Source organism: Zootoca vivipara, chromosome 3 (assembly GCF_965207765.1).
Source record: "Zootoca vivipara chromosome 3, rZooViv2.hap1.1, whole genome shotgun sequence".
Lineage (NCBI taxonomy): Eukaryota > Metazoa > Chordata > Lepidosauria > Squamata > Lacertidae > Zootoca > Zootoca vivipara.
In genome coordinates this window covers 66,462,853-66,488,468 of record NC_142586.1, presented here as the reverse complement: position 1 = coordinate 66,488,468, position 25,616 = coordinate 66,462,853, and the positions used below count along the sequence as shown (strand labels likewise).

Here is a 25,616-nt window from a genome sequence, read left to right as displayed (position 1 = left end):
TGCCGGCGGCGGCTGCTGCTGCGCGCGTGCGTGCGTGGGGGGACGGACTGTGGGCGGACGCGGCGCCCACCCCAGAGAGCGTCTCCGTTGGTTGAGAGCTGGGAATGGGCAGATGGACAGGTAGGCGGGGGCGCGAGGAGGCTGGAGCTCATGGGCGGCCGCGGGGATGCGGTCCTGAAGCCGGCGCTCCAGAAGGCAGGTGAGGCTGCGGGGGGCGGACTTAGCGCTGTGGGAGGGCACACGAGGCTTTAGCACAGCGTCCCAGGCCCGGCTGCCTATCTGCCTATAGCTGCTGCTGCTTCAAGCGGTGGCGAATGCTTTGGGTCGACCTCAGCCCTGTGCGCCCTCCTTTGGGAGTAAAACTCCCCTCGCCCTCTTTTGCACTTAGGGATTTCATTCCGACTGAAACGTGCCTGCATGGATGGAAGGGTTCTTTGGAGAGACGCTTCTTTTCCATTCCGAATTAATACCTTTCTCCTCCCTTAATGTCGTCACTCATAAATTCGAAGTTAGTCATCGCCCACACAGCCGCTACGTTTGGATGTGTTGCTCCGGAACCGTCGCTCCGGAGCAAGTTAACGCGGTTATAACATAAGGCACTTCACTGAAGCGCCGCGTTTAGGCGGCTTCGATGGGTTTTGTAAGGGGTGCTTTAATTGGCTTAGAATTAGATAGACACACGAGGTAGGCTCTTTAGCTGTCTGCCGTGCTTGCAACAGTCGCGGGTGGTGCATTCCGGATTGCATCGTCCTCACTGAGTCACTCGTGCAAACGCACAGACAGGCCCATCCCAACCCACACCCACATGTGCCTTCCTAAATACTGAGATTTGCAGTGAAGGGTTTTTTATGTGTTGAGGGATGGGTGGGAGGAAGGAGGCTGCATGCAAGAGCATTCTAACCCCTGGATCCAAGCAAGTGTTACAGTATAAAGCAGATTAGTTTCCTGCATTGAGGTGATAGTTTGGGCGATGGGCCATTAAGAGAACAAAGGAAAAGGAGAGACCAAGGAGAGCCTCTCCCTGAACTCAGATAGTGAGAAGGACGAAAACCAGCATTTGAAGTAGAGTTTTGGGGGTGTGATTTGAACTAGAGGGAAAGCAGCAAGCTGCAGTGAGACTCAGAGCACCATGTTTGATTCCTGTTTGAATCCAAGGCTGCCGCTATGGGAGAAACGAGATCCCTTTGGGATGCTAATGCTGTTAGGGTCAGGTTGTATATATGTGTAAATAAACCATATATCATAAAGACACCACAGTCTCTGCTGTACCTCATTTCCAAAAGGAAACATGAGCCCTGACTAAGTGCCTGGAACCCCTGGAATCTCACATTGCTTGGAGATTCGGCTGGTGTGCAACAGTACGTAGAAAAGATAGGGTTTTCTCCGTTATTGCACCACACCTGTGGAATGCCATCTCAAGGGACACTAAGCAGGCACTTTTGCTGCTAGCCTTCTGCTGTGCAGTTAGAAAGCATTTTTTGTAGATTGACATGCTTTATCACCATTTCATACTTTTACAGAATGTCACTGGCTGCTTATTGTGGGATTTGTTGTCGAAAGATAGGAACTCTTGGTTCAGCCCAGAAGACTGACCAATCATGGAAAGACATCCGTAAGTGCAATTCTATGATTACTAGGTTAAGGGAAAGACATTAATCATTATTTTTACTGATGAGTTGTTTCCAGATTGGCTGATCATCATTTAACGGGAAGGTCTTGTTTAAAACAAATAGATAATACGTTATCTACAATCAGCTCTGTTTCAATTGGGGATTTCCAAAGGAAGAGGCTAGCCTTTATGTTACAGTATTTTTTGGCACTTGTGAAGAACTTTTTTATTTTCCATTCATTTTAATCTGTAGATCTTTTAGTACCTCTAGCTCTGTTGTATTAGTGTTTCGCTGCTTCTGGTTTTGTTTATTTTAATTTACACTGCTTTGACGTTTCATTTATAAGTTTTAGTTCCTGTTAAATAAATAAGAAATGTCAATGAGTACAAGTAATATTTCATTGTTATTCTACTTGTCATTGGGTATTTTCCATTGCGCATGCTACAGTGGTAGAGGATGGAAATCTTGCCTTTGATCAGGCCATGTTTGTTGGTTCTACACCTGATAATTCAACTAGATGACCATTGTGATCCCTTCCAACTCTACAATTCTATGATTCTATTATCATAGTCTTCATCGTGTTCTGCCTCCTACCAGCAGATGTGTGATTTCTTTATAGGTCAACTGCAATCAGCTGATGAATCCTAATTCATAATTTGTGACTTACTGAATTTAAAAGTATTTTTAAAATACAGAGTAGCTTAAATATTCTTTTCTAATGCAGAAAGCTAATGCTAGTGATGGATAAGCTTGCATGTCTCTGAGATGCTGCTGAACCATAGCCATCTGGGGAAAAGGTGAACAATGCTGATTAGAGTCATCAGTAAAAGTTAAGCACCTTAATACAACTTAATCCTCCAAATACCCGACTGATGCTGTTAAAGTGAAAGTAGCTTCTGGTGGTGCATTTCTTTAATCGTGATTAGTAATTTTAAACTTATCAGAATGATGGTAGAAGGAGCATGTCTGTACAAAAAGCAATGAAGTTGCTTCTGCTAATGGAAACAAAAATGACTTTACCAGCCAGATCCTATGCATGTTTATGTAGAAGCAAGTCTCATTGAGTTCTTTGAGCTTCATTGCCAAGCAAAGGTGCCAAAGATTGTAGGATTTGTATAAACCTCATTGAGACTTACCCTTCAGGTAAATGCGTAAGATTGCAGCTTTATTTTTTAACTTTTTGTTTTATTTATTAAAAATGAAGAAGCAAAATATGGTTTCGTTCAGAATCATAACAGAACACATTATAAGGCAAATTGTAAAACATAATCATGAGAGCTGCAGCTTTAACAGTGTTCTTATATCTACATTAGGTTGGAGCCAGAGAAAGTTAGTTGCTCTTTGTTCATAACTTTTCACATTGACTTGGGGCCTAAGACTGCAGCCTAAATTTGTTGTTTTTTAGTCATTTAATCGTGTCCGACTCTTCATGACCCCATGGACCAGAGCACGCCAGGCACTCCTGTCTTCCACTGCTTCCCGCAGTTTGGTCAGACTCACGTTGATAGCTTCAAGAACACTGTCCAACCATCTCCGTCCTCTGTTGTTCCCTTCTCCTAGTGCCCCCAATCTTTCCCAACATCAGGGTCTTTTCCAGGGAGTCTTCTCTTCTCATGAGGTGGCCAAAGTATTGGAGCCTCAGCTTCACGATCTGTCCTTCCAGTGAGCACTCAGGGCTGATTTCCTTCAGAATGGATAGGATTGATCTTCTTGCAGTCCATGGACTCTCAAGAGTCTCCTTCAGCACCATAATTCAAAAGCATCAGTTCTTTGGTGACCAGCCTTCTTTATGGTCCAGCTGTCACTTCCATACATCACTACTGGGAAAACCATAGCTTTGTCGGCAAGGTGATGTCTCTGCTGCAGCCTAAATTAGCTGTACAACTCCACTTACCTGGGAGTTACCCCAAATGAATTCAGTAGGACTTATTTCTGAGTAGACCTGGTTAGGATTGCAGTATAAGGCTGGATCCATCTGATTACTGTTTATGATGTGATGAATAATTCAATATTTTAAAACCTTTTTTGCATATACAGTGACACTGAGTCTTTTTTTTTTAAGGGAAATTTGCAAAATTAACTGGCTCACTTATTCTAGGGTAAGTTTGAATATGCAAACATCGAAGTAGTTAACATTGGATTAAAATTGAATGTATATATATATGTGTGTGTGTGTGTGTGTGTATCTGTATCTGTATCTCTGGAAAATAACAAAAGTTCATGTCAATGAACTTTTGTATTAATTTTTCATCTGTTTGCATGATGTTCACACACTTGCGGTATGGAAGTATAGTTGCGTCACAGGACCTCCAGTTTTTCTTCTTCCCTTCCAGTCCTTGACCCTCCAGAGCAGATTGTTGGGGTAGACAGGAGGGCTATGAGGGGAGCAGAGAGGAACCCCACTGTGTGAGCAGATGCTTACTTGTGGCACATTAGATGTTCCCCAACATGTGAGGAACAGTATGAATCTTAGCCTCGTCTAAAAATATGTGTGAAATAAGCTTGGGCAACTTAGCACTGAAGGCCACTTCAGAAGTAAAATACTGTATGAGCAAATATACAGTGCTGGAGATGTAGTTTTTAAAAGAGAGAAATTATTGTCAAATAATGCATTTAATTAATTATATGGAAATTGTACCTTCAAATCTTAAAAATGCCAAAAACAATTGATTTGGACTTCCTATTGGTTTCCACTTTGTTTCTTAGCCCTTGGCAATTTTTACCTTCCTAGGTTCAAAATGGACATTAAAATAATAATCAAACTTGCACTTTTAATGCTCATTTTGGAAGTAGGTCAGCTGTGTGTTGCTCTTCTCCAGTGAAAAGCATTGAATACTCACTGTGCAGTTGAGTGGCATGTGCAAAGTACTTCAACCATCCAGTAGCACCTTAGAGACCAACTAAGTTTGTCATTGGTATGAGCTTTTGTGTGCATGCACACTTCTTCAGATACCTTCAGCTCATACTAATGACAAACTTAGTTGGTCTCTAAGGTGCTACTGGAAGGAATTTTTTTATTTTGTTTTATGGCAGACCAACGTGGCTACCTACCTATAACTACTTCAACCTTGTAACTGTTCCTTTGCCTCCCTGTTTGGCAGCTGAATACTGTGGATCCTATTGCCAAAGGAACTTATGTTACAGCTTCAATCAAAGATTGCTCAGACTTGGGAATAAGCAGGGCGAAGTGGCAGGTTTCGTGGTGGTTTGCCCTCTTCTGTACTCCTCCAGGCTTCATTGCTGACAACAGAGATCTGTATTTTAAAATTTGTGTTGGATATGAGCCATCTAAAGCTCTCAGACTGCTGTAAAAGAACTGCTAGGATGTCACAAGATGAATCTCCCTGCTGCACATCTGCATGGTTCATTGGTCAGGCCTTTCCTAACCATGATCTGAGTTACTGGATTTGAATGTCACAGGGACACTCGTTTAAGAAACCAAAATAACTTTGCTGAAGCTGGGCACAACAGGGGGAGGGGTGAAGAGGGAGTGAATGGGCAACAGCTTCTTCCTGGGCTGATAAACCATAGTTTATTGGACCAGATCGGTATGCCTGAACCAGCCCATCATGTTTCCCAATTTGCATCTTAAGAAAAGTCATATTTGAATATTTGTATTAATACTTTAACTGATATCTTTCTTTTTAAAGTGGTTGCATCTTTGCTATATATGAAGTTCTGGCTTTAAGGAAGTTGTTCTCTTTCGATACCCAAGTGGTACAGCAAGAAAAACTGAAGTCCTACATTTATTTACAAACAGTTTCTTTAGATCCCAGTGAATATCAAGGTAAGAGACTGTTGGGCTTTTATGGTATTCAAGAAATAATGTAGAGAACAAAGTGGTGGGAAATAACATGAATTCTATGTTTAATAAAGAGTACTGCAGTGCTGAGATTAGTAGAAAAATTTACTTCACAAGAACCAGGATTTTGCCTGTATTCTTTCAGAATTCAGGTTGAACAAATGCATCTTCTGACTGGAAGTTTTCTTAGTCTATGTGCAGAGCTCTTAAGAGTGCTGCTGATGTTATGAACACTCATTCCTAGAAGCCAGGGCAAGCAGCCAAGCCCCATTAATCCTCAGGCATACCTGGGAGCCAGCCATTGCTTGGCCTGCAGCACTATACACCTGGTGCCTTTGTACAGTTTTTCCTGACTGGCAGGTTTTGTCATAGTTAGAGCCCAGAGAAATATGCGTGTGGGAGGGAGAGTTTGTAATAGAACATTATCTCTATAAGAAATGTGCTTAATATGACAGCAGCCTTTATGTATTGTATGACCCCAACTAAATCTGCGCTTTTGTTGTTTTTTAATAGGGATTATTTACCAAGTGAGAAAAGAACTTCACAGAGCAGCAAGGAAAATACTAGAAACAAATGCTAGAATTTTCCGAAGACCATTTGATGGTAGGTTTGATCAAATCTGCTATACCTTAAAAGTTTTACTGCCAGGTCTGGTTATTTAACTTTGCTCTTAGACTCTGACAGCGTCCACTGAAACGCCCTGTGTAGTTCACAAGATGATCATGATGGTGAAGGCATGAAGCCCAGCTTGCTTTCCTGCCTTGCCTATTAGCTCTGCCTACCTCATTCACTCGAAACCCAGTTCCTTGCTTTCCTGTTCTGTAGACTGCTTATCTGGTGTGCTACCTTGCATCTTGGGTTCTATGGGGATCATCTTCACTTGGAACTGAAAGACCTTGCATAACACCCTTTCTCATCTTCCAACCTACGATTGCCACCTTTAACACTCCCCTGACAAACATAAAGGGTGGTATTCACCTAAGTCTTGCTCAGAGCAGACCCATTGAATTCATGAACATGACTAGGTTCATTAATGTCAGTGGGTCCGTTCTGAGTAAAATAATGGGCCGTATTCAATTAAATCATTGTGTTAGTGGAAGCTAGTGCGATGATTCCTGCTAGTGCAACAGGACTCTCCCCTCTCATCGTGGCCTCCTCAAATCTGCTGTGAAGCATTGGGACAGGGGTCCCCAAACTTACCCGGCTTTAGGCCGGTTCCTCTGGTGCCAATCATGCAGCGGGGCGGGAAAACACGCTTCCATATGTGTTCGCACTCGCTTCTTCTGGTGCAGAGCGGCTCCGGAAATGACTTCGGCGCATGCGCAGACGTCATTTCCAGTGCATTTCCGGGTTGGCGCGTCACCAGAAATAGCTTATGCGCGTGCGCACAAGCTATTTCTGGTGCTGCACCGGCCCGGAGATGGGCAACCGCACCACGGCGTACCGGTAAGAGCGGGCGGCAGCAGGGGTTGTTGGGGGTCGCACAATTGGCTCATGTGGGCCACATCCGGCACCCGGGCCTTAATTTGTGGACCCCTGCGTTGGGAGAACCCCCAGAGCAGCACATGGGGAAGGCGAGGGGAGATTATTCCATCAGGCAAGCAGGAATGTTTGTGCCGGCAGAACAATCTCCTTAGCACTACATTGACTGCAACCCGAGGTTTTCCCCATGTCTGCATCTCCACATTGGAAAATCCTTAACATTTATTTCCTTCAAGCATTTGATGAAGACAGAGAGTCTTTGAGGGGTGTGTGGTGTGGAAAGGCCCCATCTGTACCCTAGCCTGATAAAAAGTTACATTGATCTTCTTGAGCCTACAAAATCTTGAGCGTTTGAAATGTGGCCCGGTGGCTGCAGCTATTGAAACAGTCTGTGAATATGCCATTCACCAGTTCATGCTTTGTTATGCTTAAATCCACTTAGTCATCAAATACTGTATATAGGATTTTGAGACGGGTGATGTCATTCCTAAGCATTTTTACTTTGAAGTATGTTTCAGGGAAATCAGTGATTTAACACAAGCCACTGTATCATAGCAAGATGCAAATGATAATACTGACTTTCTAAACAGGATTGTTGTACGGAATATTGTACTTAGAACACTTTTAAGCACAGCTTATATGCAGAGCATAATTAATTACACAATAATGGTTTTTATCAGCATACAGCATACATAACTGTTTCTTCTCTCCTGCTGGACTTTCAGCTCATTACTGTAAGGTTATCAGATTTTTTCCAATGAATTCGGGGACTAATTAATTAATTAAATACTACACGTTTGGGACATTGATGCTGCAGCGATGGCAGTGGCAGAGGGGCGGCCACCACTTTGACCTCAACTGCCACATTTCCCCTTCCTCCAAGGCTTCTATCTCCTTTCTTCATGAGCCTGGGCAGCTCCTGAGTTGTTAGTTCTTCAGTGGTGGTGGTGAGGAAGCGGTGCACAGTGGGTCAGGCATGGAAGGCGGAGAAGGAGGGCCGAGAGCAGCAGCGGTGAGGCTCGGGCAGCGCATCAGAGCAGCCCCAATCCCATTCCTACTTGTGTGCAAGCAGGAGGGGGCGGGGAACCCCCAGCTGGGAAGGGAGGCTTCCCGTTGCCTAACTGAGAGATCCCTGCCCCCTCCTGCTTGCACGCAAGTAGGAGTTGGGAAGCTGCTCTGATAGGCAACCCTTCACAGTTTAGTTGCTGGGGTCAGGGAGGGTGGAGGCAGCCCAGAAGCTGCATCTTGGAGCCCTGCACCAACATCATATGAGGACTTCCGAGCAGCTCCTGAAGCCAGCCAGAGCCAACTGCTTCTGGCTGCTGAGACTGCTGCTGCTGCGTTTCCAGGGACATTCCAGGGATGGGATGGAATTTGTCCAGGGACTTATATGCAAATCCAGTGACTGTCCCCAGGAAACGGGGACGTCTTGTAAGGCTACATTACTGTGCACTGTTTTTATTTTTATTGGTAAATTGCCTTGAGTCCCTGTCGGGGGCAAGGCAGAGTATAAATAAATATATAATAATTATACTGCTGTATAAATAATGATTCCATTTGTTGAATAATATGCATTAAAATGCTGCTTCTGGAAGAAGTTATCTTCATTTTCTGCTGATAATGCAAAGTTTAATGAACAACTGCAATCATGATTTTTATTTTATTTTTTGAGTAAAGAACGCTTCAGTACTTATGACGCAGATGAGCATGAGTGTGCCTTGTGGCTCCTTGTGAAAAGGAGCCAGTCAGAAGATAAAATGGTCCGATTACAAGCTGTGCAGGAATTAGCCTCCAATCGCTACTGGCATGGTAAGGTATTCTGTTATGAAAGCTAGTGTTTTAACTTGTGGCCCTCAGGCTAAGGGATAGGAATACAATATAAGATAAAGTTCTCCTGTGAAAGAGATTTGTGCAGGAGAGCATCTCAGTATTTTGTTTTTTAAAATGGGGGGGGGTTGTACATATTTAACTGTACATACTTTGTAAATATTTAACTTGGGTTATGCTCACACTAGTGGGTGTACATTGGATAGATTTTCTATATACTGGAAAATCACTGCAGCATTTTCATATTTAGCATCCTGTTTAATTTCAGCCTTCAACATGGGATCAACTTCTGATTTTTTTACCAGACCTTTCTCCATACTGTCTGCTGTTTATTTTCTCAATCGTTATCTTGCTCTTGAAATCTTAAACAAATACGGTAGTGCAACAATATGAACAACCTTGTTGTTGCAACTGGAGCTGATCTGAAAATGTCACTTAAAAGTGTGGGAAAGGGGTTAGAGTGTTGGACTATAATAAATAAATAAATATTTGTACCCCACCCATCCGGCTGCATTTCCTCAGCCACTCTGGGCGGCTTCCAACAAAGATTAAAATACATTAAAATGTCACACATTAAAAACTTCCCTAAACAGGACTGCCTTCAGATATTTTCTGAATGTCAGATAGTTGTTTATCTCTTTGACATCTGATGGGAGGGCGTTCCACAAGGTGGGCGCCACCACCGAGAACACCCTCTGCCAAGTTCCCTGTAGCTTTGCTTCTCGCAACGAGGGAACCGCCAGAAGGTCCTTGGCACTGGACCTCAGTGTCTGGGCAGAACGATGGGGGTGGAGACACTCCTTCAGGTATACTGGGCCGAGGCCATTTAGGGCTTTAAAGGTCAGCACCAACACTTTGAATTGTGCTCGGAAACGTACTGGGAGCCAATGTAGGTCTTTCAGGACCAGTGTTATATGGTCTCGGCGGCTGCTCCCAGTCACCAGTCTAGCTGCTGCTTTCTGGATTAGTTGTAGTTCCCGGGTAGCCCCACGTAGAACACATTGCAGTAGTCTAAGCGGGAGATAACTAGAGCACCTGAGGGACCGGGACAACCTACCCATTGAAGTCCAATGCTTTAAGGATGATATGAACGTTCATGTGAGCGCCTGGTGTATAAATTTATAAATTGACAAGTTTAAAAAACTAAATGCAGACACTAGGGTTTCATATCAGTGCTGCAGCTATTTCCACCCCCTCACTGTGAAAAATTGATATTTTTTTCATCTTGTGTATGTTCGACACCTTAGTGCATACAGTCCTTTCCAAACAGAAGGATGGAAAGTCTCTCCCTTTTCTGTTCCTCCATACATTGTGAATTACCATATGTCCTCACTTGCGTTTACTAATTGCAAATTTGTATTGCTTGCTTGCATGGACTTTACAAAACTTTATAAACAAAAGGAAATATTTCAAGTTTGTTTAAGTCCTAACTCTGTTTGTTCTAATACAGATTATCAGTATAGGACAGCTGCCCAAGCAAGTGATCAGAAAACTACTATTGGTTTAGCTCGAAGTAAAGATGTTGACCTGCGGTTTTTCCTGCTACCCCATCTTTTACCAAAACAAAAAGATGTACGTATTATGAAATCCAGACTTCACCGTTTTTCATAGAAGTATTCTGAAATCTAGTGTCTAGGAGTCAACCCATATAGCTGGTCTAACATAATAACTGATTTACATTGTCATCTATGTGGATTAACAACATTTTGAAATCTTAAGAGTTGGTTTGACATTTCCTAAGTTATGGAAGGTATCTTTCATTATCCAGTCCCTACGGCTGATGGTGACTTCAAGATCAGAGCTTTAGATTTAAGGGGCAGAGTCATGGTGCAGCCTGGAATGAACAGAGTGAGAAGTGGAGATGAGGCCAGGGATATGTCAATCCATGCTATCCCTGGGAGTGTAGAGGCAGGGACATAGGAATGAACTGAAGTCTGTAGGCAAACAGAGAGGAAATCAATGTATGACAAAGGAGGTTGCTCCGTCAGTGCAAACATTGCTACTGGAACAATCTCCCTTCTTGTCCTCTGGTGTGCTGTTCTAGGGGTTCTCGCCTCCCAAGCATAGCTGCCAAGTCTCCTGCTGAAAAATGCGGGATCAGCAGCGGCGCGGCACCGGAAGTCGCTTCTACACATGTCCGGACATGCGTAGAAGCGACTTCCGGTGCCGCTCTGCCTGGTTTCCGGTGCCCAGACATGGGCAGAGCGGCACCCAAAATGGAGCCTCCCTGGCAGGTAGGAAATCTGGGAGATTTCCGGGATTTTTTTCTGTTTGGGAGAACAGCGGGAAACGGATTAAAATCCGGGGGGTTTCGTGCGAAAAACGGGAGACTTGGCAGCTATGCTCCCAAGTCAAACTGGAGAGCTTGAGAGGTGTGCAGGGGGAAGGGGAAGCTCCATTGTGCAGGCCTCAATAGGAGCAGTTAGTTGAATCCAGCCCATAGCAAGAAAGGGAAAGATCGAAGGACAAAACACAGTGACATAAAAGATTAATTGGAATGAGTCCAGAAGGTGAGGAGTGGCAACTATTGGATGCTCAGACTGGGGACTGCAAACTGTCCTGGAAAGAGTTATACTTTGCAAAACTTAGGGCAGAACTGAACTATGTGACAGACTGTTCTTCCAGGCAGGCTGGGACGTGTCTCTCTAAACTAGCTTTGGCTAGAGCTAGCAGTGAGCAGAAACATCTAGAGAAATCCTCATCCTTGTAGTACCACATCTGGAAGTCAGTTCAAATTGATGTTATTGTTAGGTGGCCCTTGCTGTGCATATTATGGAGGGCAAGATGAAACATATGGAAGCAGTTTCCAAGATATCTAAGACCCATGGCATCTAGGGCAGTAACTTCAACAGCAGTTAGGCACTACATTTTTCTGATGTGAACTGGTCATTTCACACGGTTCAGTGTTTTTACATAATTTCCTGATGCCTGCTGTTGTGGGAGATGTTAACAGGTGTTTTTGGTTTACATTACAGGCTTGTTATTCAGAAGATGAACTTATGCTGTTGCTGGCAGCTTTACCTCAGACAGATCTTGACCCATGTGTACAATATTTTACATCATTGGCTTTAAGAGAAAGCAGCCAGACCATCGCTGCACGGAAGGTGTGTTCCTAACTAAATATTTTGGCAAAAATGGAACAATGCATGCTCTGAGTTACCAATGAAGGTGGAAGGGGCTTGACCAAACAATTTTATCCTGATGTCTGTGTTTACCTAATCTGTCTTCCAGTTAATGTGTGAAACCATTAAAAAAACATTCTGCCTGCCAGTAAGTTCCTAAGTTTTATGTACCATTCTGTGCTAGCAGAAATGACTGTTCGCTTGCCTTTTTTCTTCTTACTATTATTTCCAGCTCTTAATATGTTCTAGGAATGGAAATTCATTGAATCCATCTCCTTGGGTGACTCCTGACACACACAATAACATTCTTAAGGAAATAAATTTTTTTCTTGAGAAAGAAAGTCAGGATAATATAAAGGCTGGTGATTACTTTTTAAAGAAAAAAAATATCAAAAATTCATTTCCATGTTCAATAGTTTAATAGTTTGGGAGGTAATCTTGATAGCAGGAAAGCTCTGCTGGCCTGCCTGTTTTGCTATCTTTCCAACTAGTCCTAGCTACCATAAACAGGAAGCATTAGCCAGAACATCTTGTGGAGGCTGGAAGTTGAACCTCTCTTCCATTTGCCCCGTCAAGTTACCAAGATGGCCTAATCCTTAAATGCAAGTCTTACAAACCTAGTTGTAAGGAAAGCTTTCAGTGTTGACTTATCTTTTTTGAAATGAATTGAAATACATTCCTTAATATATATATATTTTATTCCAGGGGGGCTTATGGTGTTTTGGTGGAAATGGGCTTCCTTATTGTGAAAGTCTCAGTACTATCCCTTCAAAGGCTGTAGAACTCTTCTGCTTACAAGCCTTAGTGCATCATTCCAAGGTAATTCAGTAGCAACATTGCTGGCTTTTGCTGTAATAATAATTGAACTGTGTAGCAATGCCACCACCTTCCTAAGCCTCTGCAAATATATGCCTGTTCCCTAGATGCAATTTCTATAATGATTTCTATCTGGATGGAAGACAAAACATGTCACAAATTATTTGCCTGCCTAATTTCAGATTCCTAGTCATTGTGATGAAATTGAAGCAAGTGGGGGGCTTCAGCTGCTGCAAAAACTATACCAAATCCGCAAGGATTCCCCCCAAATACAGAGGAGCATCATTCACATAATTGGGAACATGGCGCTTAATGAACAGCTTCATTCATCTATATTTTGTGCAGGTAATAGCAAAGCTTATGGTCTCTGAAAAATGGAGAATTAACGATGAAAGAAATGGGACCCTGTAGCCTTTTCTTTATAATAGTGGCAGGTGCTTTTTATTCTGTTGGGTTCATTGGGGCTTGCCTCCAGGTAAGTGTGCCTAGGACTGTAGTCTGAGATAATGTGCCAAGTGGTCCGAGGTGAAAGGAATTCATTGCTGGATTATGAATGAACCTTAATGGAAGAGCATAAGTATGCATAAGTATAGCCTACTGATGTAGGCGACATGTTTCCTTCTATTATTTAACACTTTAAGCCTATTTATACAGTCAGCCGATTATCCATTCTTATCTGTTGAATGTCTGATGCATTCTCATTCTGAGAACCGCATATTAAATGGATGTTTAGAAAAGGGTTGTGGTCCCTCCGTGCACCAGTACTGCAGTTCCCTACGTTTCTTATCAAATGTGGAAATGAAATAAAAAAATAAAAAAATTTAAGAACTGCAACTCGTAAAGCATTTTCAGCGGTGGGCTGTATCAGGTAGATGGTTGCCTGTTCAAATGCTCCCCTGCAAGCAGACAAGTAGCATATTGGAGGAAGGCTAGGGTGGGCCCTTTCCCCTGGTATGCTAGTTCTAAAAGTGCAAGGAGTGTTGTTGTTTTTAAATAGGGAAATATTTGAACAGGCAACCCCTCTCGCAGACTGCTGTCATCGAGTCCAGAAAAATATACTTTACCGTGTGATTTCCACTGCACATATAGACTGACCACAATTAATCTTTGACATATTGAACTTCGTCATAAAAGAACACCTGCATTGCACCTTTAAATGATGAGCTTGAGAAACAATATCCAGCAGAGCATCACAATTTTATATTTTAGACACCAGGAGACTTATCAAGCTTTATGGGAACTGTCAAAGAACATACTGTGTTTGTGTGTTTCTTTGTGTTTCTTTTCCACTGCACAGTAGCAGCACTTGTATCCCTTTTAAAATGTTTAATAAATGGATTGCCCTTTTGGTCAGTTACAGGTGATGATACATATGCTTGCTTGATTCAATCCTAGGTTGGGTTTCTATACTTGCTCATATGATGAAGTCTCCACGTGTCATGGAATCCTCCCATGCAGCAAGAGCCTTGGCCAACCTAGACAGGGATACGGTGCAGGAGAAGTATCCAGAAGGAGTATATCTTTTGCACCCACAATATCGAACCAAGTAAGGAGAGAGCCTCCTATTCTCTGCCTCCTCCCTCCACTACTACCACTTCATTACTCACAATAAGCCTCTCCATTCTAAAGTTCACCTGTTGCTCTGTGGATAGATTCCTTGCAGGGCCGGATCTTAAATGCTTGCTCCTTACATGATGGCTTGTAGGTGAACAATGGCATTTATGAAAGGCACCTAAGAGAAATTGTCTCTGGAGAAAGTTGCTGTGCAGCTATTCCATTTGACCCGACCTCATGTATTCTTGCAACAGGCATGCACATGCACAACACTGCTTTGAAAGGCTTAGGGGAAAAATATGTCCGCCTTTATGACTACCCTGTACCCAGGGCCAGCCCATCTGTGAGGCAAGGTGAGGAAACTGCCTCAGGTGGCAGGATCCACAGGGGCATTGCATCCAGCTTCCAAAGAATGTCTTGCCCACTGCTGCTGCCATGGTGGCAGTAACAGCTGCAGCGCACTCCTTGGAAGCCAGATGTGCCTCTTCAAGGCTGCCTCTACAGTGGCCTCTTGGCAAATAGGAAGCACTGCTGGTCTCCTCCCACCCTTGTTCCCAATGTATATATTTCCCACTTGTTCCTGATGTAAATCTTCACTCATCCTTCTCTCCAAATGGGTCAGCACCATTTCGTGCTTCACCTCAAGTGCAAAAATGTCTTGGGCCAACCCTGCCCGTACCATTTATTCCTCATAGCTTCCCTGATGGTGGACAGTACAGAGTGGCTGGGGAGGCCCAGCCAGATGGGCGGGGTATAATTAATAAATTATTATTATTATTATTATTATTATTACCATCATTATTATAGTGGTGAATAGAGTCAGAAAGAACTCTGAACACATTAGTGTGAGTGCAATCCTATGCAAATCTACTTGGAATCAAGTCCCATTGAGTTCAGTCGGGATTTCAGTGGCTATAGGATTGCAGCCCAAATTGTTCCATATCATTCCATCTTGGGACAGAAAATGTTCCCCCTAGTAGAATACATCCTGCAGTTGTTAAGAAGTTCCTTTGTCTCATTGAAAAGAGGTCCTGCAATGCAATGGTTTAGTAGCAGGCTCCAATACAGAGAAACTTTAGGTATTCCTAAATTTCCTTAAACTCAGGAAGATTAGATTCTTAACCATATATGTAAATCTCACTGAGGTCAGGAGTTTGCCACTTAACTAATATTTTCTGGATTTGCCTTGCTGGTTCCAAGGACCAAATGTTTTGGGGAGCAATGTAGAGCTATATAATACGGTGCAGCTTTGGGAAGTGTAGGCTGTAGAGAAGCAAGTGACAAGGGAGCCCAGAGGCTGAAAGAATGGCACAGAAGAAGACTTTTGAAGAAAAAGGCAGAGGAGGGGGGAAAAGTGAACCCAGAAGGGGCAAATACAAGAGGAGGCTCTGAAGAACCTTCACAACACTTAAGATCATTCTGGGGTTGTGTGCTGTGGAGGGTGAGGGGTGAAGATAGGTAGTGGGGTGGTTAATCAAAATACCAGGCGGCTCAAAAGAAGTGTCTTCTAAGCCTAGAATCTGTAGGGCTCTGTCAATGTGTGTAGAAACTAGCCGACTGTACAAAGGTAAAATTCACATTTGCTACTCTGCTTTAGCATGTGGTCCTCAGAAGGTTGCCCAGAAAGGAATGCAGCCCTCCAACCCTACAAAGGTTATTTATCCCTGCTCTAGATTATAATGGGAGAATTCTGCCATTATGGCCTTTTCTATTGCTACAGCATTGCAACTGTGTCAACCATAAGGCTCCACTGAGGGCCCAAAAATACATTTTGCTTTTGCTTTCCTCCAAAATGGCATTCATAGTTCTCATTCTTCCCATTTTAGCCTCACAATAGCTCTGAGATAGGTTAGGTTAAGAGTGACTGACTGTAAGCTTCATGACTGTGTGGAGATTTGAACCGTGGAGTCCCAGCTGTTAGTCCAAAACTCTTAACCAGTACATGTGATTTGATAGCAGTTCTTTGGATGCCAGCTTCTAGTAATGCATATTCCCTTTTGCGACTTCTTATTTCCACTACCAGTGAGCCTATTAAAGCTGATGTCCTTTTCGTTCATGGTCTTTTGGGAGCAGCATTTAAAACATGGCGGCAACAGGACATAGAGCAGCCTGCTGCTGAGAAGGAAGTGGATACAGAAGATGATTATACAGAGTGTTGGCCAAAGGTATGGGCAGTGCTATTTTTCTAGGGGAAAAGGTGCCAGAACTCACCATGAAAGCTTCCCTTGTTCTCTTATAATGGTAGTGGCACCCACCTGAGAGGTGCTGGAACTGAGTTCTGATGAGTTCCAGTTGAAAAAAGCCCTGGGTATGGGGGAAATCCTTTGTGCTTATTGGGTTGTTTGTTGCTTCCGGTGTATGAAAATGGATAAGGGAGGCTAAACTCAATTCCCTTCCTTTCAGCTGTGTGTTGTTAACCTGGCTAAGGAGCCCGAGCTATAGTGGCATAGTGCATTGAGTGAAGTTAGCTTTTCTGGGGCCTGCTACCAGAGTAGAATGCAGAGATTTAGCGGCACACCTAACTAAACCATCCACAATAACAACAGTGCTATGGCCTGGAGTGAAAATGCCTACATTTGGGGGGGGGGGGTACTGTGGTGGTGATACCTTGTATGCTAACACTGAATTAATGTTTTTTAAAAGAAAAATTAGTTCAGATTACATGGACTTCTAGCAAACTACTTCAGAAAGAAGCTTCAGTTTCAATGTTCTGTAACCATACTTTACTCTTCCAATTCACTGTCTGCCTTGAAAATAGATAGCTGGTCTTGATTTCAATGCCTGAAACCCAAGAACTTTTGTGAATCCAATATTCTGTCTTGTTTTCATGTACTCTCAATGTAGACATGGTTGGCATCTGACTGCCCATCACTTAGAATTATATCTGTGGAGTATGATACACATCTGAGTGACTGGAGAGCAAAATGTCCCGTGGACAGCTACAGGTAAAAAATGAAGGGCACACAAATGGGGTGGTATCAGGATCGTGTGTTGGTTGCTCAAGAGTAACAATGCCAAACTCCCAACCTGACTATTTACAGGTTTATTGTGCATACAGTGCATACAGTGCAGAGCTACAAGTTCATGTCTGTCTCAGTCACTCGCAGAATCTGGGAGTGCCCTCTTCCGGTTACGACCCCAGCAAAATATCTTAGGCACCCCCAATCTCCTCCTACCTTCTTTGCGTTTGAGCCCCCTGCGTAATTGGGGCAACGGAAGTGGCGTCTCCCTTTGAAGGTGGTGCGAGGGCTCCGACCCAACATCCTCAAGCCCCCTCCTCCCCGTGCTGACCACCCCCCTCTCCTCACCACTGGAGGCGTTGCTGCTTCCCCGGCTGGAAGAGGTACTACTGGAGAGGAGGGGCCGGGGATCCCTATAACCTGATCTCCCTTCCACCTCCTCCCGTGGACCCTGTGGGAGCCCCCTGACAGGTGGGAAGTAGTAGAAACTGTGTGATTATACAGAGGCAGGCATGGCGATTTCCATTTCTGCTTTGTAAAGTATCTTGTATTGTTTAGGAACTAATGATGGTGACAGTTGTAAGCAGCCTAAATACACATTTGCATTTGATCAAAATAATTGATCGTGTTTTGTAAGCTCCAGTTTCGCAGAATTGGCTGGGCCATCCTTTGGCACGTATGAAGCTGCCTTATACCCAGTCATATCGCTGGTCCATTTTGCTTGGGGTTCTCTATTCCAGGGATCATCAACTCTGTAATGTCTCGCAACAGAGTTCCCAGCTTGCTCCCTGAGATAGTTTTATAAACCAGAACTGCCAAGGGTCTGAGCCTGAGTACAGCCTGTCCTCTGTCACTGAGCTGTGTCCCCTCCCTCAAGTGCCACAGGAGGCACAGTTTTGATTGTCCTTGACAGTTTAAAACACCAGCTTTGGTGAATTCTGCGCATATATATATATATATATTCATAACTGCATGCACAGCAAATCCTGTGACCTTAAGACTAAGGTGAACTGCCGGTATAAATTCACAAGCAGTTCTGGAAAGTTTGCATTGCTATTTATAAGCACGCCAGCTTTTAAGGAATGAATCTGTAATGCTGCCAAGGACCCTTGAGACGACATCTAAAGACCCTGCTGAATTCTAGAATTTTGTGTGCTCTTCTGCTTTGGAACAAGTCCCCATAGGTTTCTTGAAGTTTTAACTAAAAAGGCCTATTTGAATATTTGGGTCAACTCTGGCTGCAATCCTGCACACAGCTAGGCTGCATAAATCCCGTAGACCTCAGTGGGATTTAAACAGCCTGAACTGTGCGCAGAGTTGCACCCAAAATCTCTATAGCATCCATGCTGATTGGAAAGGGGTATTAAGCAGCAGCATGCTCAACCTAACTGGAATGCACAACATTTTTGCTTTTTAATAACTGGAGTGGTTTTGAAACGTTCTGTTCTCAGTAGTAAACCCTTTCCACATCAGCTACTTGTGCATCTGCCAAAGGATCCCAATGTACTACAGAACATCCTTAGGCATGTTCTAGGGCACCCATGAAAATAGGTGGGACCCTGGCCAGACCTTTGGGGTTTCAGTATCGCCCTGCTTGATCTGAGAATGTGGCCTAGAAAATACCCAACCCTCTCCCATGCCTGTAGGTGGTGCACAAGTTGTTTCTCAGTAAAGCTTGCTCACCAATACTGACCTGATTGAGGGGCCCTTGCAAGCTTCCTTGGCTGTCCAGTGTTTCCCAGAACAGGGTTTAAAAGCCACTGCCTTTGCATCTGCTACTTGGTTCTCTCTCCTTGATTTGCAGGGAGTCTCTTTCGTACAAGAGCACTGAGCTTCTCAAGAAACTGCGATCTGCTGGTGTTGGAGATAGACCTCTTGTATGGCTGTCACACAGCATGGGGGGCAAGTCCATTGAATCTTTATTTAATTTTTTCTTTAAATTGCACTATTCTGCAGTTTCAAGTATTTCAACTGTGTTAACTAGGGGTGCTTGAGGAATTTGACCTTTGTGAACTGACCTGATCCACATCACCCTAAACCATGTTATAATTTGCTTCGGATGTCACATTTCCCCCAATTTTGCAATTTTCTTTTAAAAATGTGCATTTTAGGATAAAACATATTTAGAAATGCACGATAAAATAGATCTAGACGTGCATGTTCTGTGAGAAATTACTTTCAGAAATAGGTATTTAAATACCTATTCATAGATAGATATTTTACAAAATGGCATGAACCAGAAATAGACAGAAATAGGCTAACATCCATAATGTTAACTGTGTGTAAAAAAAATGGTTCTATTTGAGGACCATGAAAGACTATATATGTTTCAAAAGAACTGCCACAGGAAGTGGTATCATGAACTGCAGGGCCAACAGCAATTTTCCTGACATACATGTGGTTGGTTGCTCAGACAGTGGAGGTTTTTTCCCCTGTACCATTCGTTGAATTTCAGGTTTTGAACCTGATTGTCTCATCTGTACAAATGGATAACTAGGTTGGCAGGCCCAGTTCCATGGGTTTTTTGGGGGGGCGGGGCGGGTTGTTGTCAGAATGGCATAGTGGTCTCCCAGCACCGACCACCCTCTTACTTGGGGCTCTGGTGGGGCTGCCACAGCTGCCGGCCTTGTATTTCCCCTCATGCTTGTGAGTGGGGTTACCTAGTAACAGTGATGTTATGGGTAGAAGTCAAGCACTCACTGGGTACTGATCGGGACTCAGAATCCATTTAGTTCGCAGCCCATTATATCATTGCCACTGAGTGTGCCTGCTTGTAAGAGGGAGACTAGTTGCGTCTCCCTCAGAGAGCCAAAATGGCAGCTAGTGGGGACCCCAGATGAGGAACTGATCTGCTGATCCCTGCTAGGATGGATATGCTCCCAATATGCCATGTGCTGACTTCATGTCTCTGTGTTGGCATACAATCATTTGGATATACATCTACCTTGACATTACATATCAGTAGTTACTTTAGCCCGCCGTTTTACCTGTCAACTGCAATCTCTTTATCAAAGACCTGTGGTTATAGGGCGGTATACAAATGTAAATAATAATAATATATTTGTGTACCTCCCTACTTGTTCCTACTGTTGTCAGTGTAATAATGCTGGCTGATTGGGCATGATGTCCTGGGTTGGCTGTGGTATCCTCACATGGGATGTCGCCACAGGCTGCACCTTTGCAGTTGCAGCACCTCACCTTTAACCTTTATTTGAAGAGATTGTTCTGGCAACGACCAAGTCATTAACATGTAGAAAGTTTAGATAGGCAATAAGACCACATGTTGTTAATTTTCACAAAACCATTCTTGAGATTTTGAGTAATACCCAACTTCCAGTTGGTGCAAAATAAAAATAAAAATAGGGCATATATACGGTTAAGGTCCATAAAAACCAACAAGAAGTTCTTAAATTCTCTGCTGTTCTACAGGGTGATTACTTAGGGGCGGCATAGAATATATTTGGATTTTTTATCAGTGTTATTCAAGAATTCACTTTTCCCAGTAGTAGAATAATATAGTAGCTTGTTTTTTAAACAATGTAAACTCTTTAAGTCAATTTACTGTCTTATTCAATCCCTTGATATTTTCTCCAGAATCTTCTCCAGTAGGGGATCTATTTTCCTTGCAGAGATTCCTCAACTATTTTCCTTGCAGAGATTCTGAGGAAACTAAATTAGGGAATTGAAAACTGCATGTTAAGTGTAGGGATTTGACTCAGATCTGTTTTAATTGAATGTTACATTGGTGGAAATGAAAAAAGAAGCAGTGGTTTTAGCTATACACATATTTTCTCTGACATACCAGGATGATAGTTATTATTTACCTTTGAGGTAAAAGTAAATCTTCACTAAAAAGGAGAAAGTGCCCCCCCCCCATTTTTATTGGCAAATAGAAAGAAGTGGGTTTTTTTAAAAAACAAAATATCAAAACACGGCAACAAAAAAACCCATTGCTAGCTGGCATTAACAATAATAAGATTACATTGCTCTTATTTAGTATATTACCATATCTGCCTAACTTGCAGAATATATTGGTGCTTTTCTGCATTTTCATTTTCAAGGAGCACATCTAACAGATGAAGGAGAAATAGGATAGGATGTTTTGTACATAAATTTAAGCATCATTCTTGCATTGGTCCTACTTTATAAATATATTTTCTTTTCAGGTCTCCTAGTCAAGAAGATGCTTCTGGATGCTTCCAAGGACTCTGATATGAATTCCATTGTAAACAACACCCAGGGAATTGTGTTTTATAGCGTCCCTCATCATGGCTCCAGGTTGGCTGAATACTCAAAAACTATTAGATTTCTGCTTTTTCCCTCTGTGGGCGTTAAGGAGCTCAGCAAAGGTATGCTTTGGTTGCAGTAATTTAATATTTAGAGTGTTTGCATGCACACAAACCATTTGCATTGTTTTTAACCTGGCTCGGGAATGTATTTATTTGTGATGCTTATTCCCCACATTTCCTCAGTTGAGCTCAAAGCAGCTAACAATAAATTAAAGCCATTTAGACAACTATAAAGAAACAATAAAATTAAAACTTCAGTGAAAGGACAACTGCTCAAGACCCCAAAGTCTTCTTAAAGAAAGTTCAATGGAAAGAGTTCACAACACAGAGAGAATATGGATATTGCAAACCTGACTGAAAAGCAAAAGGGATACAGTGAACTGTAAATGGCACGCTATCTAAGACTGTGTTGCTTGCATGTTGCCATGCTAATACTAATCCCTCAGAAGCAGGGCTTGACAGCAGGTGTGCCTGTCTGAACTTAAATCTAGTTATTCCAAGTGCACCTTTCATAGGAAAATGCGGCATGCAAACACAATCAGAAATATGCATTTAATTTTCTTTCTTGTTCCCCTAGATTCTCCTGACCTTAAAGTACTGAACGATGACTTTCTCTCATTTGCCAAGAATAAGAACCTTCCTGTATTGAGTTTTGCAGAAACAATGCCAACGCGAGTCAGTAGAGTGCTGAGCCTGCATGTAGTACCAGTGGAATCTGCAGGTCTGATATTCTCAGCATTCCCCTTTTAAAAATGTATTGATCTGACAAGATATAGCCATGAGAGTTCTGTGATAGAAACATCCAGAAATGGATGCAGATGGAAAGTGTCGTATGAAAAAAATCAGTGTTTCAGAAAAATTAATGATTGATGTCTTTCTGGTGTAAGGCTGGATCAGCCAGCCTCAAAGAAACCCCTCTCCCAACTTCTTCCTCTCTTGCTCTTTACAAATTGCTTGCAGTTAAAGTACTGTGAGCATTAATTTACAGGAACACTTTCAGTACCGCAGTAAAAAGGTTGGAGCCCACAGTTTCCATGCATTGTGTATTAAAAGTTAAGTACAGTTGTACCTTGGATCCCAAACGCCTTGCATGTCGAACGTTTTGGCTCCCCAACGCTGCAAACCCGGAAGTGAGTGTTCCAGCAAACATTATTTGGGACCCAAACATCCAACAGGGTTTCTGCAGCTTCCGATTGGCTGCAGGAGGTTCCTGCAGCCAATTGGAAGACACGACTTGGTTTCCGAACGTTTTGGAAGTCAAATGGACTTCTGGAACGGATTCCATTCGACTTCTGAGGTACCACTTAATTCAAGAGGGTTCTGCTGTGTGTGATCCAAGCTGGTGGAAGAAGGAAGTTTCTAGCTAACAAGCAAGTTTCTATTCTGCCTGGAAACAGGCAGGAGGTTCCTGATGTTTGGGTTATTCCCTCAGAGAAGCTGAACAGCTGGTTTAAACTGGTTCTATTATCTCTTTCTGTCAAGGTCATAGCTTCCTATAATAATAGGTCAGAAGGAGCCCAAGTTTCACTTTCTGTCTCTCTTTCCTTCTGGTGTGGTATTCTGTATATAGTATGCTAAGTGTTAAGATCTTAGTCTTATTGTAAGTTTAAGTTAAGTCTGCTGCAACTGGATTTCTTATGGACAGTGCCAATCCTGAAGATGTATGGATTTGTGACCAACATGCTCATTTGCTTTCAGTAGTAAATTCTGCTGGGTGAAATTAATTGCTTCTGGTCTATTATTGGGAACCCTGCAATGTGTTCATGCTTTACTCAGCTAACTGTACATTGGGGTCTGTTCTGGATCAATATGAGCAGAATCAATGACAGAAGCTTGCCCACCATACCTTCTGTGCCTAACGCATGGGATATTGTGACTAACATACATTTTAAGGTGCTTTTCCTGCCCTAGGGCTTTTGTTCTTTTAATGGAAGACCTAACTTACAAGCCTGCACCCTTTAAAACCTGGTTCCAAGGTAAATTATTTGCCCCCTCAAAATTTTTGCTTAGCTCTGATCCATAGATAATTGTAATAACTTATTGCATGGACTTGTTGGCACACACAATAGAAGCATGCCTGGTTGTCCCCACATAGCAAATGGGAAAGTGCATCTCCACCAGTATCACAAGATGGGTGCTGCTGTGTATAATTTGTGTCTTTTCCTTGACAATAATTGGCGCTGACTTTTGTTTTTGTCCAGATTTAGGCATAGGAGAACTCATTCCCATAGATGTCAGCCACTTGAATATTTGCAAACCGAAGAACAAGGACTCTTTCCTCTACCAACGCACAGTAAAGTTTATTCGAGAGTCTTTAGAAAGAAAGCTGGGAAACTGAGGAACTGCGCACCAGAGCTTTGCTTCTTTGATGTAATTCCTAACACATTCCTGGACTAAAACGGGGGCTGAATTGACAGGTACAGCACAAGGTTTTATTGCTGTCAAGTTGCTTTTTAACAACTCCTCTAACTGCTGACCTTGGCGTGTACCTAGGATATGAAAGTGCATAGATGCACTTCCGTACATCTCACAGAGAAAATCCATGGTAGCTTTGGTTCCCTTTGCCTTTACCTGGTGGAAGCATACGTGAAAAGTCCTGTTCACCACTTGAGTTGGAAGCACTTCTTGCCTGAGCTTGTAATGGGTTCTTTACAGTCCAGTAGGAAATACATGAAATGGCCTTTTTACTCGAAAGTGACCCTTCTTCCCTTGAAAGAGGTAACCCTGCTTGCTGCTGCCTGTTGGAGCCCTGCTGTGCAGACCCAGAATTTTTCCTAGATTCGTTTTAGCCAGACCCATGTACTTGCTGGTTTGGGGTCGAGCACATGCTGGAACGTAATGTGTGGGTGTACTGTGAGGAGTAAATGTGCTGACATAGTACACCGTAAGGACACGCGATTACCCATCAGCAACAGAAATGCCAGTTTTATGGTATGATTTCTTATTAGACAAATTGGTGTGATAAAGAAAGGCTGTCTGTAAATAATAGAATAAATTATATAGTGACATCTAAACCTGCAAAGCTAAACTGTGCCCTTTGCATCTGTTTGCCAAGGAGAAGCAAGAATATCCCTCAGACTGTTGATTTGCTACTGCATTTGTTTTGGAAGCAGGGGAAACACTTTAGTTGCTGCAATCCTGTGTTCACTTATTTCAGAGAAAGCCCTCTTGAGCTCAGTGGAACTAAGTTCCAGTGAAGCATACATAATAATTTCTTTTAAGGACTAGTTCATTTTATTATTCCCAGTGGGGTGGCCTTTTCTCTAGTCATGTTAAATCAGAGTGTTGTGGGAAACAAATAAACTTTAAAATCATTGCTTTCTCCTGCATGAAAGGCTGAATTAATGCAGATAGCCTTCTAACCCTTCACTGTCATTGTGGTAACATAGAATGTGTTTGCCACATACATTCTAAAACTCAATGGACGCAAACCTAAGGCCTACATCATCTGAACAGCTCAGCCAATTCTATACTGTAATATTCAGAATGCCAAGCACTGCAAAAGGGGAGGATTCTTCCCTTTGAATAAATGCCTTTTAAGTATTTCAGACACAGTTATTTAATGGTTCTTTTAGTCTAAGAACGGATGTTTTGATCAACTCTCAGTGGCCCAATTCAGACATGATGCCAAACCATGGTTTGATAACACTACACAATCTAGAAAATTCTGGTGAGGAGTTGTGGTGTTCTATATCCCATCTGCTTAGCATTCCCATGTTAGCTGCAGTAGCCTCTGGAGGTGAAGTAAAAGCCATTATTATGAATGGTCAAACCAAAAAGCATGCCAAACCATAATTAGCATAAACCCACTTTATTGATTTGCCAGCTCCCACAACAAACTATGGTTTGAACATGATAGCAAACCTTATCTAAGCTTCCTTAACCATGGTTTGGTTGATATCTGAATAGAGCCATTTTGTATGTATAAAAAAAATCTGCCTACAAGGCAGAATGGGGGAGCTCTTTGTTAGAAACAAGCTGCTGTGTTGCCTTGCACAGAAAATGTTTTTTTTTTATCTGTAATGTTGGAGCTGTTTGAAGCAGGCCGTGTTCCCCTTCTCCCCTTAAATTAATAACATGTGGTTTATACTGTAAATATAATTCATGTAGTATCTGTGTTTGGGCATTTTCAAATAAAACCAAAACAATTTTAA

The 25,616-nt window shown here is 42.7% G+C and overlaps 1 protein-coding gene across 4 annotated transcripts; it reads left to right on the top strand.

The window, feature by feature from the left end:
- SERAC1 (serine active site containing 1) lies at window positions 1-25,616 on the top strand. 4 transcript variants are annotated; one of them, XM_060272784.2, is made up of 17 exons: window positions 35-199; window positions 1,521-1,612; window positions 3,673-3,709; window positions 5,261-5,397; window positions 5,926-6,015; window positions 8,572-8,703; window positions 10,172-10,293; window positions 11,697-11,825; window positions 12,549-12,662; window positions 12,842-13,004; window positions 14,055-14,205; window positions 16,237-16,378; window positions 17,058-17,158; window positions 18,978-19,075; window positions 21,340-21,522; window positions 22,040-22,183; window positions 23,664-25,616. In XM_060272784.2, exons 1-17 carry the CDS (start codon window positions 105-107, stop codon window positions 23,798-23,800), a joined length of 2,067 nt encoding a protein of 688 aa, XP_060128767.2. In that variant the 5' UTR covers window positions 35-104; the 3' UTR covers window positions 23,801-25,616. The 4 variants fall into 4 exon arrangements, with proteins under 4 accessions (XP_060128768.1, XP_060128767.2, XP_034964536.1 ...); XM_035108645.2 differs by having other exon boundaries at window positions 38-120; XM_060272785.2 differs by lacking the exon at window positions 3,673-3,709 and having other exon boundaries at window positions 1-120.